Source organism: Arachis hypogaea, chromosome 18 (genome assembly GCF_003086295.3).
Source record: "Arachis hypogaea cultivar Tifrunner chromosome 18, arahy.Tifrunner.gnm2.J5K5, whole genome shotgun sequence".
Taxonomy (NCBI): domain Eukaryota; kingdom Viridiplantae; phylum Streptophyta; class Magnoliopsida; order Fabales; family Fabaceae; genus Arachis; species Arachis hypogaea.
Window position 1 is genome coordinate 134,676,146 of NC_092053.1, and position 14,914 is coordinate 134,691,059.

Here is a 14,914-nt window from a genome sequence, read left to right on the forward strand (position 1 = left end):
TTATATAGGTGGCATTACTCTCTTAGCACTAATTAGTCATTATCTAGGACTCAATTGTTGATTAAGAAGAGGACTCAATTGTTGGTTAAGAAGAGGACTCAATTGTGGCTTTTATTCCAACACATGTTACTCAATTCTAATACTAGTCATTTAAATTTTGTCATTGCTACTACAGTCAATAAGAAACATCAAAGATTTTTCACTTCACTATTTAACTGTTGTCCATGGTTGCTTATTGCGCCGATGTTCCCATATAATAGTAATAATAATAATAATAATGAATTAGATATGATACATCATTAGAGAAAGGGATATAAATAAGTGGGAGGGTAACTAAGGTGGGATATTATATCAGCAGTCCCCCAAACAAAAATACTACCCTCATTGGCTTCCCTTTAATGTTGTCTATATCTTCAGCCCTCACAAAAACTATGGATCTTGAATGCCATGAGTCCATACCACAAAACATGCAACTGATGCAACTTTCAGCACTGTTAACATTCACACACTTGGTATCAATCTTCATGTGGAAACCTCCCCAAAGTGTGTTTTTTTATATATATTCTTTTTATCATGTTCCTTCCTTTACAAAATTTCCATCATTTTGTTGCCATTGCTTTACTATCAGGCATTATCTTTTCCATGTCCTCAAGATATTGCCAACTACTCTTGCTACTACCCTTCTCGTTCTTAATCTCCTGCATTAAATATAAAATGTTATGAGTCAGAATAATAACCATCTCATATTCTCATGCATTTCTATTTTATTCACTCTATAAAGCTATTGGATTTTACCATACACATTATCTACAAGTGAAATGCAACCCCTTCTTATGTAATAAACAAAATACAAGCTGTACAAATTAATTGAATTTTCTCTTTTGGATCCTTACTATGTTTCTATCTCATAAAAATATTTAACATCAAGAGAGAGATAGGTGACTGTTTCTTTATCATCATAACCTATTAAAACAAGACTATATTATACAATATACAGATTTACCAAGGCATTAAACAACAAAAATTATGTGTGATTACTAACGACTTAATGACTAGCTTTACAATATTAACATCAGGTTTTTTTGAAAGAAGAAACTTACCTGATATTTCTGTACCAAAGATGTCCAAAGCGATTTACACTGTCCAGGACTTCTGCTGATCCCATCAGCCAACAAGCTCTGAGATATCTCTTCCCATAAAGCCATCCTTCCCTTCACAATTTGAAATCTATCGTGCAGTTTCCCGCGCATGTCGATCAACTTCTTAATTTCTTCAGGTTTCCATTTATTCCTCTTCCCTGACTTCGACGACTTGAGTTCAGAACTGGATGCTTTCACAAAGTTGGCTTCACTAATGTCTTCGGAATCATCTTTCTTAAGATTAGACTTGTGCTCCTTTCGTGGAACATAACCGTTGTTAGCTTTGATTGACTTCTCAACCGGTGAGGATGCAATAAATGGCTTCCAAAATTCCTCTGAATCCGATAAATCACCCTCGGCTTCTTCGGTTGGTGGACCAGTGTCTTCCTCAGGTAGAAGTCCTTCAACATCATTGACATCGTCTGCATTAACTAATAGAACGAAGGTAAACTTAAACACAATCTATAAGCTTAAAATATTTTACACCAGAAGAAATATGTTAAAAGCCAATTATATATCAAGTATGGGGGATACATATCTTTCTGATGTCATTTTATTACATAAGAAACAAAATAATCTAATTTATAAAGAACATGCATTAAACAGTCATATCATAAATTGTTTAATAAATAACGTTCATCTACAATATTTTTGGTTACTTTATCATTATCAGAATTCATACCAAAGGGACCCAAGCTCAGACTTCAGAGCAATCAAAATTCTGAGTTAACTAAGTTAACCTTTAACGTTTAATCAGTACGTGAAACAAACTGCTTGAATGAAACCACAGTTAGCACGGTTTCCATATATAAACATCCATAAGTTTCCCAAAACATAGACAAGGTGAAAGCAAGAACCGGAGTGGTATGTACCAAATCACTAATAATAAAGAAATAAGACTGAAGTGTTTTCTAAAAGAATAAAAGAATTGTGATCATCGCATACACGGTGAAATGCAAATACAATCACAAAAATATATAAACCTTAACTCCACAATTTGATATGTATTTCTAAAAAGTAAAAAATACATTGCTATTACCTCTTATTTGCGTTGTGTCTGGCTGATTTTCCTTCCTGTGCCCATCGACTATTTTTCTTAATGTTGATGTTCCATGATCCACATGTGACTTGCCAGATAACTTTGTGTTTATCTCCTCAGCAAGAACAGCAGCTGGATTTTCTATGGCAATAGCAATAACTTCAGGCCGTTTACCACTGTACTTCCTCACCATCTTCCTCAAGACCTCGGCCACTGTTCTTTCCATGTGAGCCAGTGGACACTTTACAGGGCAGCTTGAAAGAGCAGCATGAGCAGCTTTATGCAGTGCATCCAATAACTTTCCCTTGTCAAGCCATAGGCATCTTGTCGTAATCCTTATCTTCCCTTTTAAGGTGTTTTCAGCCAAACTGTCTGCTCTTTGGGGGCGAAAAACTTCCATGCTGTAAAAGATAGAAGTTCGGATGTTAGTTGACAGGTTATAGCTCTCTAACTTGGTTTAAAAACTGAAACATCTACCTAACCACGATGATGCCATCTAATGCAATTTTCAATCTTTCATCAATGAAGAGGTCGCTTGATGTACCAAATGCTTTGTCACCATCACTGTACTTCAACTGCATGAGGGAAACCCAAAGAGGGGTGAAAAGAACTCATAGATTATCACATAGTTTCCAATAAGTGACCAGCAGAGAAATGAGAGGAGCACCAACCTGTAAATTCTCTCTTCCAAGGGAAATGAAACCATTAGAAAGGACTCTCCTATTTCTCAAATGTGAAACACCAAGCATCTCTCCATTTTTAATAACCTAATGCATATTTCTTATCAGTTTCTTCAACATTTTATGTAACAATTCACATGAAATGTTTATATAAATTTCATCCTCAGAAGCCAGTGGTCTTTTTTCCAAAAAAAAAAAAAAAAAAAAAAAAATTTAGTAAGGAGGCAATAACTCACAGCAGTGTGCCGAATGCCATTTGATTTTCCAAGTAATTCATGCTCCTTCAAAAACAAGAGTTCTCCATGTATGGGAAGAAAATGTTGCGGCTTCACAATTCGAAGTACTTCCTCCTGCAAAAATATACATCATCATTTTTCCTTAATGACGTGTCATATCCAAGACAAAAAGACTAGAAATCACATTAGAAGCCATGCCACATGGAAAAGAAAACTGAAATGACATAAGAACAAAATAAATAATAACTATTTTGATGATGTATGATAACCTATGTCAAATCTCACTACATGGATATCTAACCGAGAAAAGGCATATAGTTAAGTTTTCTTTCACCAAAAACTAACAAAATAATTACTTTGAAAAGTGAAATTTAAGATGTAAACATTCCCCTGTCAAAATTATGGATATTTATAAACACTCCTCGGTTAGTAGTACAGTAATAATGATTTGACAATTACTGTTTCTTTTGGAGAAACATTGAACAGACAAGGATGAGAACATAAAATAATAATGATAAAAGTGAATAAAAACGGAGAAAAGAAATACTTGCCAATTCCCCACGATAAGCATGACCAGATGTGTGGAGACCTTCATTTTTACCCATTATTATTGTTGATCCAATCTCTGATATGCGGTTCAGCATTTTCATCACACGAGACTCATTACCAGGGATAACCTAACAGTTTGATGAAGCAGAGCACAAATTAAGCAACACAAACTGGTTTGGATAAATATTTTAAGAATTCTAAGTTGTCAATCTATGAATTGAAAGCAAAAAGAGCATACTGCAACTTCATACACAGATATGGTTTCATTCCAACTGATTTAGTTAGTTATATATATCAGACGTGTTTTAGCCTTTAGACAACGCAAAATGCAAATACTTTAAACAACTTTACTTTTTATCATACCTTGGCCGAATACAAAACAATATCTTCCTTGGTTAGTTTGAAAGCATGACTACTTCCATATGATGCAAGATTCAAGGCAGCACGTGGTTCTGCCTGACACAACAGCACACATTTCATTACATGCCTTAATATCATCCATATTCCGTGCGATTCACGGGTAAGAAAATCATTAAAGGATTCTGAAAGTAACTCACTTGAGATCCTGTTGTTACAATTAGCAGATCCTTTGGAGCATAAGCATCAATATCCTCTGCTTTCACCTATGTAAAATTATAAATAATGAAAAACAAGGTAACAGACATGAAAGACACAAAGTCATTACAAATAAAAGATAAAGATGAATAGGTGCTATCATAAATTCCTACACACAAGTAGTGCGCAAATAACAAGTCAAACGAGCGATTATAGCATATTAGATTTAGATACATACAGTTAGACAAATAAGTAATGGTCCAGCTGTCAATCTATCGTTTTCATTCTTCTGAATATATACAAATATATCAATAAAAATAACAAATCTTGTCCTAATAAGCAGGTCAGCTACATGAAAAAAATAGCATGCATTCAAACTATTAAAATCTATATCACTGTCTAATACATATGTTTGTGAAAATTTAGTCCAGCAACTTAGGCAGAGTGTTCGAGTAAAGGCTCCGAAGTCCAAAGATTTATTACCAGAGTGGAGGGATCAATTGGAGCCTTTCCATCCTTCCAAGCTGCATCTAAATATGTCCTCAAAGACATGCCAACGAATACCTAACACAATTAAATTGCAATCATTAAACATTTATTCATAATTCCAAACAAGAAAATCATTTTCAACTGCATTGTATTTATATACAACATAGAGAATATTACCAACTTTCGGCCAGTTAAATCAGCAGCAGCTTTCACACTTCCAAGCCGATGCAGATTTGATGCAAATTGGGTGGTAATAACCCTTCCTTTAGAAGCTGAAATATGCCTCAATAATGCATCTTTAACAACAGATTCACTTATTGTCCTTCCAGGTGAGAGTACATTGGTTGAATCACTCATCATCTGAAAAACCATGCCCAAACCAAAGTTTACTTTTGTCTCTTAACAAAATTAAGGGAAAAAGCAAGAGATTTGACTTCTTTTAATTTAAAAAAAAAAATACAAGATCACCCTATAAGTGACTTACCAGTGTTACTCCTTCTTTAGAGAGTTCCTCTAAAGCCTCGCGATCAAAAACTTTCCCGTCCAGAGGTGTCTCGTCGATCTATTGAATCAACTTATTCAAAAAGAGTAGATTCAAGGTAAACAAAAATGGAAAATGCACTGATAAATTCTGACCTTCCAGTCCCCAGTGTGAAGAATAGTACCATCAGAACAGCGAAGAACCAATCCACAACAATCAGGAATAGAATGGGTCACCCTGATAGGTTCTATCTCAAATGGCCCAGCCATAAACTTCTTTCTTGTTCTAAATATCTTGAGTCTAGATGGAAGAAAAATACCATGCTCCTTCAGACGCTTTTTTATAAGCTGTTACAAAGTAAAAAAGCGTTGGAAACAAATAAGCAGTGGAAGGAACATATCAAGTTCATTGAATAGCAGTGAAAGAAAATAAGCAGTAAAAAGAACAGATATTTGATGAAAAAATTGTGACACAGATATTTAGTATGAATATAGGACCAGCAATAGCATGTAACCTCTATCACTTTCTACAAAACATCATTGCTGATCCATATTCAATCCAAGTTAAACATAGCATTTACGAAGAAATATTCTTGCTAAATTACCTCCATTGTAAAGGAAGATGCGAAAATTGGTGTATTGGAATCCAATGCTGGAATGACCTGAGGGATCATGCAAAAATTATGTTTAGTGCAGATACAAATAACAGACCAAACTCATTGTTAAGAATAAATAAATTATCAATGAGAATGAACATCAGTGGAATAAAATATATTATACAAGGCACAAAGTTAAAATTTAAAAACTAATATATTTATTTAAGGACTGTAGCTATCCTAATTGCTTCCAGGCATGACTGATTGAATACTACGTACAATGCATCAAAAATTGAGCCTTCTCATCAACAACCCAAGCACAAAGTTCAAATGTGAAGTAAGCCTTACCCAAGGCAACGCTCCAATGTGATCCTCATGACCATGCGTTATAACAAGTGCTTCAATTTTGTGGCTCCATTTTCTTATAAATGTTGTATCAGGTATGATCTTTTGGACTCCAAGTTCATCATAGCTGAAATATTTACCATACATAAAATAAATTTCAGCTAACTAATAAAGGAATGCAAAGCAACAATAATTTTTCAAGCAGTAACTTGATATGACTTCAAAGTGTAATTATGATTTTTGAATTTTCAAGTGTCCTTCATATAGCAAAGATTAAACAATCTTGAATTTCAGATTCAATGCTAACTTTAGTTGATGCTTAATCAGCAGAGTCTTTTAATAGGGAAAATTACCTACATAACAACAGTTCAGGCTAAGTGAGTAGGGTAATTGAGGGAGGTTATTTGGGGCAATAAGACCTACTCTGGAAACATAACTCCGGCATCAATGAGGATATAGCGATCATGGTTCCCAACCAGCATGCAGTTCATCCCAATTTCACCCAGCCCACCAATCGGAAGAACACGGAGAGGTGGCCCATCTTTCCCTTCATAAAACTGCTCCATTTTGCGCTGAACTGAATCTTCCATGCTTTTCCGAGGACCTTCCATTCTTCTTGTTCTCTTGTGCGGTGCTTGAGATCCATCAGTAGCTACAATTAAACAAACAGCTTAAACACAATTGAACAAATAACCATATAGATTGCATGAGATTTAACAAGTGACAGTACACCTATCAAATTTATAGAGTGATATTCATGCAATAAAATTAGTTCTATTCAACTCAAGAATTAAGCCGCATTAGCTATTACAGATGTTTTTTTTTATTTTCTTTAGTAAGCCATTAGTATTCCAAGTCTACTCAAACCTAGGAACCTTCTTAATTAGTAAACCAATTCCAAAAGCACATTTTGCTTTTGTCAAATCACAAGTATTTTTCTATCAGAAGCAATATATTCAAGTATCACAGATACCCCACAGAGGGCATGACTCTCCCAACCCAAGACCACTATTAAGAAAAGGGGTATCTGCCACTACACTCCAACAGACATTGAATCTCAAAGCAATTGAACCTACTAAACATTGACATACAGATAATATATATCATTGCAGATAAAAACCCTTTCCAAATAGCTAAAATCCAACACCAAGTTGGTCTTGAATTCAAATTCTAGTATGAAATAAACCCATGCTACGGCAGCAAACTCAAGTCCTTCAGTTTGTTTGTTGTTTCTTTTTTCTCTTCTAATACAAACACATATCAAAGTAGACAACGTTAATCTACTAAGGGACTATGAAGCATGAAGTAAGTTCAATTCAAGCAATGGATGTGGAGTAGTAGTAAGAGGGAGGTAGTGGTTCACCTGGGAGCACAGAAGAGTGAATGGAGCGAAAAGCGGGAAGAGAAGTTGTTGGTTTTGGTCGGAAAGCGGGGTTGTAAAGAGGGAGTAAGAGAGAAGCAAAAGAAGTAGAAGAAGCCATTTTGAATCCGAAGGTGTTTGATTAAATGCCTCAGAGAGAGGGTGTTGTTATTAATATTATGAATGAATGTTATATAACATGCAGCAGCTTCTTCAGCTTCGAAGGGAAAGGAGGGTGATGGTGGTGGTGGCGGCGGTGGTGGTGGTGATGGTTGAGTATGGCAGCGGGAAAAGCATAACGAAAGAATGAATGAGATACTTGAGAAATATCCTTCCTTATCGATATCAATTTCTGCATGAAGACACCTTAACGGCACGTGCTAAACCACACGTGTGCCGTCATATTGATAACATATTTCTTAATTTATAAAAATGTATATATATTTGTATATGTTTATATATATTGATTCACATATTTTTTTAACTAAATAATCAAATATATTATAATAAATAAATAATCAAACTTGTTTAAAATAACATAATAAAAAAAATTATTACATGTCAAATATGCATCTCTATGCTTATATCTAATTGATAGCATGATTGATATATTTACTAATTAACTAGTAACTAGTAAACATTATATTTTTGTTAATTAAATATATGTAATCCATTTTAAATTAGAAAAAAGATAGTACAATCAACAATTTTTTTACAAAAAATATTTAAAAAAAACTTTCATTTTATATCATTATAAAAGAAATTACGTTTTGTGCTAGTAAAAATGGTAACCCTAGATATATAGCAGCCACATACTCTCCAAGTGACAATGGCTAATTCATTTGGGACATCAATTTTGAGGCATTGTGATTTGTGAACAACGTTTCATTGCTGGGTTCAACGGGTAATTTACCATATTTGTGTTTCAGCAACAAGAGTAAACCACATTCTTTCGAGGAGAACTAAGTTTCAAATTCTCCAAAATATATTTATTTGTTAAGAGAGCCTCTAAAGAACAACAAACAGGAACTAGATATATTAAGTTCAATTGTCACATACTACAAGTTCAACCGTGTTAAGTTCATGCATCAATACAAAACATTGGTGATGATCAAGCATTTGACAGTGCAAGCATTACAACAAGGATTTCCTCTGCAGACCATAATCTGTGTCTGGATTACATTACTATGTCATGGAATAATCGTTCCATTTCGTAGTTCAGTCGTGGTAGACTCTCATGTTAGATTGGCATGTCTTGAAAACCAGGGTAAACCGGATTGAGGACACTGTTTGGCATCTGGGATGGGAACAATAGGTCCCAAAAAGATGCGCCACAAGTCGAGTATTATCGTGACCAGCATCGCAGCGCCCAAAGCATCAACTGCAACTCTAGCCAAGTCCCATTTATCCCCAGGTTTCTCATCAATCCTGCATATTCACATGAATCACCATCAATGACAATAACATTAGTAGAACAACAAACTAAGTCTAGTCCCACTAAGTAGGTTGAGTTTAAGTTGTCTTAGGTCTAAGGACAGAAAATTAGACTAATTTTGTCTCGGACAGAAACATTTTGTCCATTTATCTATCTGTCTCGTTTTCAAAATAGCCTTGTGCCTTCCAATGTCTTTGTATTTCTGTCCTAAGATAGCTACCAAATAGGACATTATAGATCAGATGACATCATCGAGTCCGGTCATAATCACATTTACGTTCAATATTAAATCATTCACACATTTCCCTCTTTTTAATGGTATGGTATGCAAGTACTAATCTCCCAGGAAATAAAGGGGCATATATTTAAAGCAATGCAAACATAGAAAGAGCCAACTTGATTAAATCTTACCTTAGAAACATTGGAAAGCTTACGATCAAGTAGATTGCATAAAACAAAGATCCAACTTTGTACATAGAATCCCGATCCACAAATGAATAATAAGGGAACTGCATACAGCCAATACAAAACATCATTCTCAGACATGCATTCAGTATTTGAAGACCACGTGAACAACTATGAATAAAAGAATTCGCCAAGGCTATTTTACAAAGAGCATACAAAAATTTTGCAATAAAACAAAGAAACAGGCAAAATTGTATGCAGTACACATGGGGGCCATGGCTGAAATGAAGCACGCAAAATGTAAGCACCAAATGAAAATGTGGATTCCATACAAAAATGCATTGGAAGTTATTGTGAAGGTAAGACTTTGGAACTATTCATTCTTATAAATAAAATGTTAGAAGAATAACAGCAATGGATATCTAATGGCTTTGAACTTCAAACTCAATGACAGCAATGGATGATTAATATAAAAACCAATGCATGACTAAACAATGATTCTAATAATAAACAATTAGTAAATTGGTTTGTTCATAGCATACATTGGAAATAGCCAGTGTCTCCAGGTACGCGATAAAATAAGAAAGAGCAAGAATCCATGCTGCTTCAGTAGCCCATCGAATCGTTTCTGGCAAATCAGCAGTAAAATGTCGCAGACGACGTAGTGTCATGTTTGATGCAACATGGTAAAAGAGGAAGCAAACATGAGTGAGCAAGAACGTTGTGTGTGGTACCTGCCACCACCAAATAAAGAAATTCAGCATAGAGCCAGGACTCCCTAAGAGATCATTTCAAGGTCTTGCTTACATCGTTCATTCTCCATGATGGGAAAGTATAAGATGCACCGAGAACGGTGAAAAAATAATGAGTCCAGAAATAATTCCCAACATAACTGAAGAGTACAATCCAGAGGCTGGCCTGTCAGAATAAGGCATGTTCATGTTAGGCTGAAACTGATTAAAGATAAGTTATACAGTAAGGTTGGCCCAATAAATCAATAGTAAATTTCATAAGAACTATTCTTTTTCTTTCTCTTTTTTTCTTTTCTTTTTCATTTTCAGGGTACACATACAATCATAAAATAAGTAAAATCTTTGTGTATCATGGAACAAATAGATCTGAATATTCAAATAAAAGGAAACAGCCAAGTGCAAGGCCCTATATCAAGAAATGAGAAATTTGATCCAAGTCATCTCCCATTTCTTTTCTACATCTAGACTTGGAAGGTAAGAAATCAAGGGTACTAAGAAGCCCTACACACTTGACACTTCTTATCTGGAGGAAGTCATTTTGTTTCAGTAAAAAAATGACCTGAACGTGACAAATTTAAACAGTTGTTGGGGTCACACCTCCTTGAATCACTTTGTCTTAGTATGATGGATTCAAACTTGTTTCCGTTAAGTAACAAATACAAGACTAATGATAAGTTCACAGTAAAAAAAAGGTTATTATTAAACTGATGGCACAAGAGAGTCAACAAGCGCTGCACAACATTGGTAAGGATTTCGAAAAACACTCACCTTAACCCAATAGCGATCCTTCCAATGCAACTTTCTATCAGCCTGCAAAATTTTATATTATGGAAAACAAAATCACTCCAGAATCATATAAACTGTATCAGCAGGAAGATAAATTACATTTTGGATGCATCAGTATCAAATCACAAAGTGTGGCACTAACACACTGAACAAGTGAAACATGCACTTGTTTAGCCCACAAAATGTAGTTGAATGCAATATCCAAAATAAGGATTGCAATTAACACCATAAGATAATTTGAGTATACCTTACCAACTAGCAGCATTGGTATCAAGAATGAAGGAACAGCTGAGACCAATCCAAGAAGCAAATACTCCAACTCTGTGAAGTTCTGCCAAGTACCATGGTTTTCTTCTTCAATATCACACAAACTATATTTATATACACATACACCAGAATAGAAAAATAATAATAACCAAAATCATTCTTACAACGGAAAGTATCCAAATTTCAAATTCACTGCTTAAAACTCATCTAACACATTAATCTGACTGGATCAACATGTATACATCAATTCTTAAACAAAGAGAGCAATAGGAAGTTCGAAAATGGAAAGAGTAGGATTACCTCGTAGAGTTTGAGGGGAACAACAATGCCGAGACAGAGTGTGAGCCAGAACGGTGTGTACAAGAGAAAGAAGTGTTCTCCCCATCGTTTGCTTTCGTTCGGTGACAGCCACAAACTCGAAGAACAAGATGATGATGATGAATCTTTTCCTAAACAGAGAAAAGAGAGAGAGAGAGTGTGTATCAGATTAAATTATTAGGGATTGAGATGAGAAATGGAGGATCGTTCTTACCGTGAACCATTATGGATCTGTGTGGTTTGTTGCTTGTTGACTCTTCACACTTCACTCACTCTCCAGAATGACGATGAAGACGCTTCTCTCTACTAACTTGAGGTAACCGTAGCATGTCTTCAATTTGAGGATTTGGCTTCCATGGAAACACTTCTATTTTTTAGTATATAAAAAAATTAAAAATATAAAAAATTTAGTTAGTAGTAGTGATCATGGTCGGCTTGGTTCGAATTTAGGGTGAAATTATAACTAAACCATTTGAATTGTAATTGCTTTAATTTGGTTCGAATTTTCATAATGTATGTATCCGAACTAAATCAAATTAATTAAAAACGGATCAATTCAGTTCGGATAATTAGCTATCCGATGACACATAAATTCATAAAAAAATTTAAAAAATGAAATTTTTATTTTAAAAATTTTGTAAATACAATAAACATGTAAAATTCATAGAAATAATCTAAAAAAATTAAATGTTAAACACATTAAAAATTAAATACATTAAAATCTAAAATATTAAAAGACATAAATATTTTAAATTTTTATTATTTTTATTTAATTAACATGTGATTGAGTTCACAGTAAGGGTGTTTGCAAGGTCATCCGATCCGATCAATTAATTAAACTGCAATTTAGTTTGGTTTAATTTTTTTTATTGAACCATCCAAACCGAACTAAACCAAATCAATTGAAATCGGTTTGGTTTGGTTCAATTTGTTCAATTTTTCATTAATTTAAAAAAAGTCTAAAAATTGCAAGAACTATTAGCATTATAAAAAAATAGTAAAAGTGCTATAAAGGCCGTGACATTCATGACAAATTAGTGGAATTTATTTAGTAAAAAATCAAGTTCAATTAATCATGAAAATGAGCAAGAGTTTAGGGTCGAGAGTAGAATAAAATAGCTAAAAATAGTCTACAATAATACAATAGAATAACTAAGATAGTTCAAAGTTCAACAAATTAAAGGAAACATTGACATTGTGTAAGTATAGATTTGTACCATTATATTTTTCTTTTGTCCAATCCTCCAAATTATGTATATCATATATTCCCAATTTTCCATTACTCTAAGGATCACAACCCCTTCATCTTGGTATCGCCAACAGAAGTTTAAAAATTCAACCCACTAAAAAGATAAAACAACCAAATTAAAAGAACCCATTTACGAATACATAGAAAACTGAATACAACAAAAAATGAATAACAAAAAAGTAGAGAATAAGCGGTTAGAATTGGCTATATAAAAATAGAGGCAAGAACAAAAAATTACAACAAAAACTACACGTAACAAATAATCATATTAAAATCAACAAGAACAAAAACAATAAAATTAAACAATCAGAACTATCAACAAATAATCCTAACAAATAATCAGATTAAAATCAACAAAAATAAAAACAATGAAATTAAACAATCAGAGCCATCAGCAAATAATCCTAACAAAAACCAGCAAGTAACAAATGATAGATTAAAAATAGAAGTATGACAACAAATTTTGAGAAATAAACAGAATTAAAAAAAATAAAACCCTAAGACTTGAAAATTTTTAAAACAGAATCATAACAACAAATTAGGCTTTTTTACTGAAATGAGCATGAAAAAATTTTTAATTCCCAATATACGCACGGTTTGATTTTCCTCCTCAAATACGCACGGCCATTTTGCTTGGGTCAGCCACGAAATGGTTCTAGGCAGCAAGTCAAGCATGGTGAACACGAAATAGTGGAATTCATATATGAAGCACACGAAATGGACCTGCCTATGGCAGGCACAAATTGGTATGTCTCTCTTGTACTTTCCTTTGTGGGTTGTTGTGTTCATGGTTGCTTTCTTGGGTCTTCTTGGTTATAACTTTTTTCATTTATTAAATTAATTATGTATTACTTATATTTTTTTCTCTATAAAATTGCAAGAAAAAATGACTCATAATTAACCATGCAAAAAATTCTTCCATTTTTATGATAATTATAAGAAAAGTGGTTATAACTTTTTTTAACAATTTGTGATAATATGAAAGATGTTTATTTATACTGGATTAAGGTACTCAAAGAAAGATTAAGAGTAAATGGAGTATATATTTTTTTGCATTCATATGATTTACATACAAAAATTAAGAATGAAGCGATTTTTAAGGTAAAAAAAAAAAAGTATACTTTAGAAGAGATGAAGAGAAAAAAAAATAGTCTTAACTTATATGATTTAGTACTCACTACGTACTCTGTGACATAGTAGATAGAATATCGATTTAACTCTTAAAATCTTCCGATATTACGATTTTAAATGAGTTTATCGATTTTACGAAATTTGTACTAAGTCACGATTTTACGATTTAAATCTTGTTAAGATTTTACGTTTTACGTTTTATATTTATTTTTTTAATTTCACGTAAAATTTCGATTTTCTCTACCTTGCTCTGTGATATACTGTACTGTACTGTACTCTGACTTGCAATTCGGACTCAACTTTTAATAAACATAAATGAAAATTCATTATATGCATACATTATAAATAAAAAATTTAATTTATTATTAAATAATAATTTATTAAATAATAAATTAAATAATATTATTAAAATGGTTGTTGACAAACTTGAAATGGTTTTCAGCACTGCCGTGCCCCCAATTCGTGTCTATTGTCCCTGATTTGGTCTGTCCATTTCGCTACTGACAAACTTAAAATGGTTTTTCCATTTCGTGCCTGCCCTAAGTGAAATGGTCCTCCCATTTCGTGACCACCATGCCAGGAATGGTGTGGAAACCATTTCGTGCCTGCCATGCTAGAAATGGCACAGCGCATTTTGAGAAATGTTTTCTGATATGCGCATTTTGGAAATTAAAGAATTTTCCATGCGCATTTCAGTAAAAAAGCCAACAAATTATGACAAATAGAAAGGATTTAAAAATAGAATTAAGAAAAAATCAAAAACCCTAAAAGAAGGAAATATGCAGCGACGGAGGCGGAGAGACTGGACGGTGGCGGAGAAGCTGGACGGTGCACGACTGTACAGCTGACGAACTGCGGTGGCGAGGAGACTGGACAGTGCACGACTGTACAGCTGACGAACTGCAATAGAGTACGACGGCGCCGAGAAGTAAGAATGGATGGAGGTTGACGAACTGCGACGGAGCACACGCTGCTGCTGAATGGCGTGAGGCTTTGACGGACGGCGGCAGAGAGGATTGGGACGAGAACGGAGTCTGAGACTACGTAAGTGAGAGAGGAGTTTCTGGCTTTCTGGTTTCTGCGACGTAAGTGATTGAGTGAGA

At 33.9% G+C, this 14,914-nt stretch overlaps 2 protein-coding genes across 5 annotated transcripts; both read right to left on the reverse strand.

Annotated features, from left to right (window-relative positions):
- Positions 1–181: 181 nt before the first annotated feature.
- Positions 182–7,843, reverse strand: LOC112772165 (ribonuclease J). Of its 3 annotated transcripts, none has more exons than XM_025817050.3 (17): positions 7,472–7,843; positions 6,532–6,760; positions 6,112–6,235; positions 5,773–5,829; positions 5,324–5,515; positions 5,172–5,249; positions 4,865–5,047; positions 4,682–4,762; positions 4,201–4,266; positions 4,007–4,099; positions 3,646–3,771; positions 3,095–3,208; positions 2,850–2,945; positions 2,656–2,753; positions 2,179–2,579; positions 1,101–1,561; positions 182–698 (listed from the first exon to the last, which is right to left on the reverse strand). In XM_025817050.3, the coding sequence occupies exons 1-17, from the start codon at positions 7,587–7,589 to the stop codon at positions 600–602; spliced, it is 2,616 nt and encodes an 871-aa protein (XP_025672835.1). In that variant the 5' UTR covers positions 7,590–7,843; the 3' UTR covers positions 182–599. The 3 variants fall into 3 exon arrangements, with proteins under 3 accessions (XP_025672835.1, XP_025672834.1, XP_025672836.1); XM_025817049.3 differs by having other exon boundaries at positions 1,101–1,570; positions 7,472–7,809; XM_025817051.3 differs by having other exon boundaries at positions 1,101–1,570; positions 6,462–6,760; positions 7,472–7,809.
- Positions 7,844–8,477: 634 nt separating this feature from the next.
- LOC112772166 (cycloeucalenol cycloisomerase) lies at positions 8,478–11,863 on the reverse strand. Of its 2 annotated transcripts, none has more exons than XM_025817052.2 (8): positions 11,646–11,863; positions 11,414–11,562; positions 11,094–11,177; positions 10,829–10,870; positions 10,116–10,226; positions 9,851–10,042; positions 9,315–9,412; positions 8,478–8,896 (listed from the first exon to the last, which is right to left on the reverse strand). In XM_025817052.2, the coding sequence occupies exons 1-8, from the start codon at positions 11,653–11,655 to the stop codon at positions 8,704–8,706; spliced, it is 879 nt and encodes a 292-aa protein (XP_025672837.1). In that variant the 5' UTR covers positions 11,656–11,863; the 3' UTR covers positions 8,478–8,703. The 2 variants fall into 2 exon arrangements, with proteins under 2 accessions (XP_025672837.1, XP_025672838.1); XM_025817053.3 differs by having other exon boundaries at positions 11,094–11,200.
- Between the last annotated feature and the right edge of the window lie 3,051 nt (positions 11,864–14,914).

Excerpts from the sequence above, each read along its gene's own strand:
- LOC112772165 (XM_025817049.3), bottom strand. The coding sequence starts at position 7,589 with ATGGCTTCTTCTACTTCTTTTGCTTCTCTCTTACTCCCTCTTTACAAC. Across the intron at positions 5,516-5,772 it reads CATCTTCCTTTACAATGGAG|CTTATAAAAAAGCGTCTGAA; the intron begins GTAATTTAGCAA and ends ACTTTGTAACAG. Across the intron at positions 2,580-2,655 it reads GATGGCATCATCGTGGTTAG|CATGGAAGTTTTTCGCCCCC; the intron begins GTAGATGTTTCA and ends TATCTTTTACAG.
- LOC112772166 (XM_025817052.2), bottom strand. Across the intron at positions 11,178-11,413 it reads TTCCCCTCAAACTCTACGAG|AACTTCACAGAGTTGGAGTA; the intron begins GTAATCCTACTC and ends GGTACTTGGCAG. Across the intron at positions 10,043-10,115 it reads CATCATGGAGAATGAACGAT|GTACCACACACAACGTTCTT; the intron begins GTAAGCAAGACC and ends TGGTGGTGGCAG.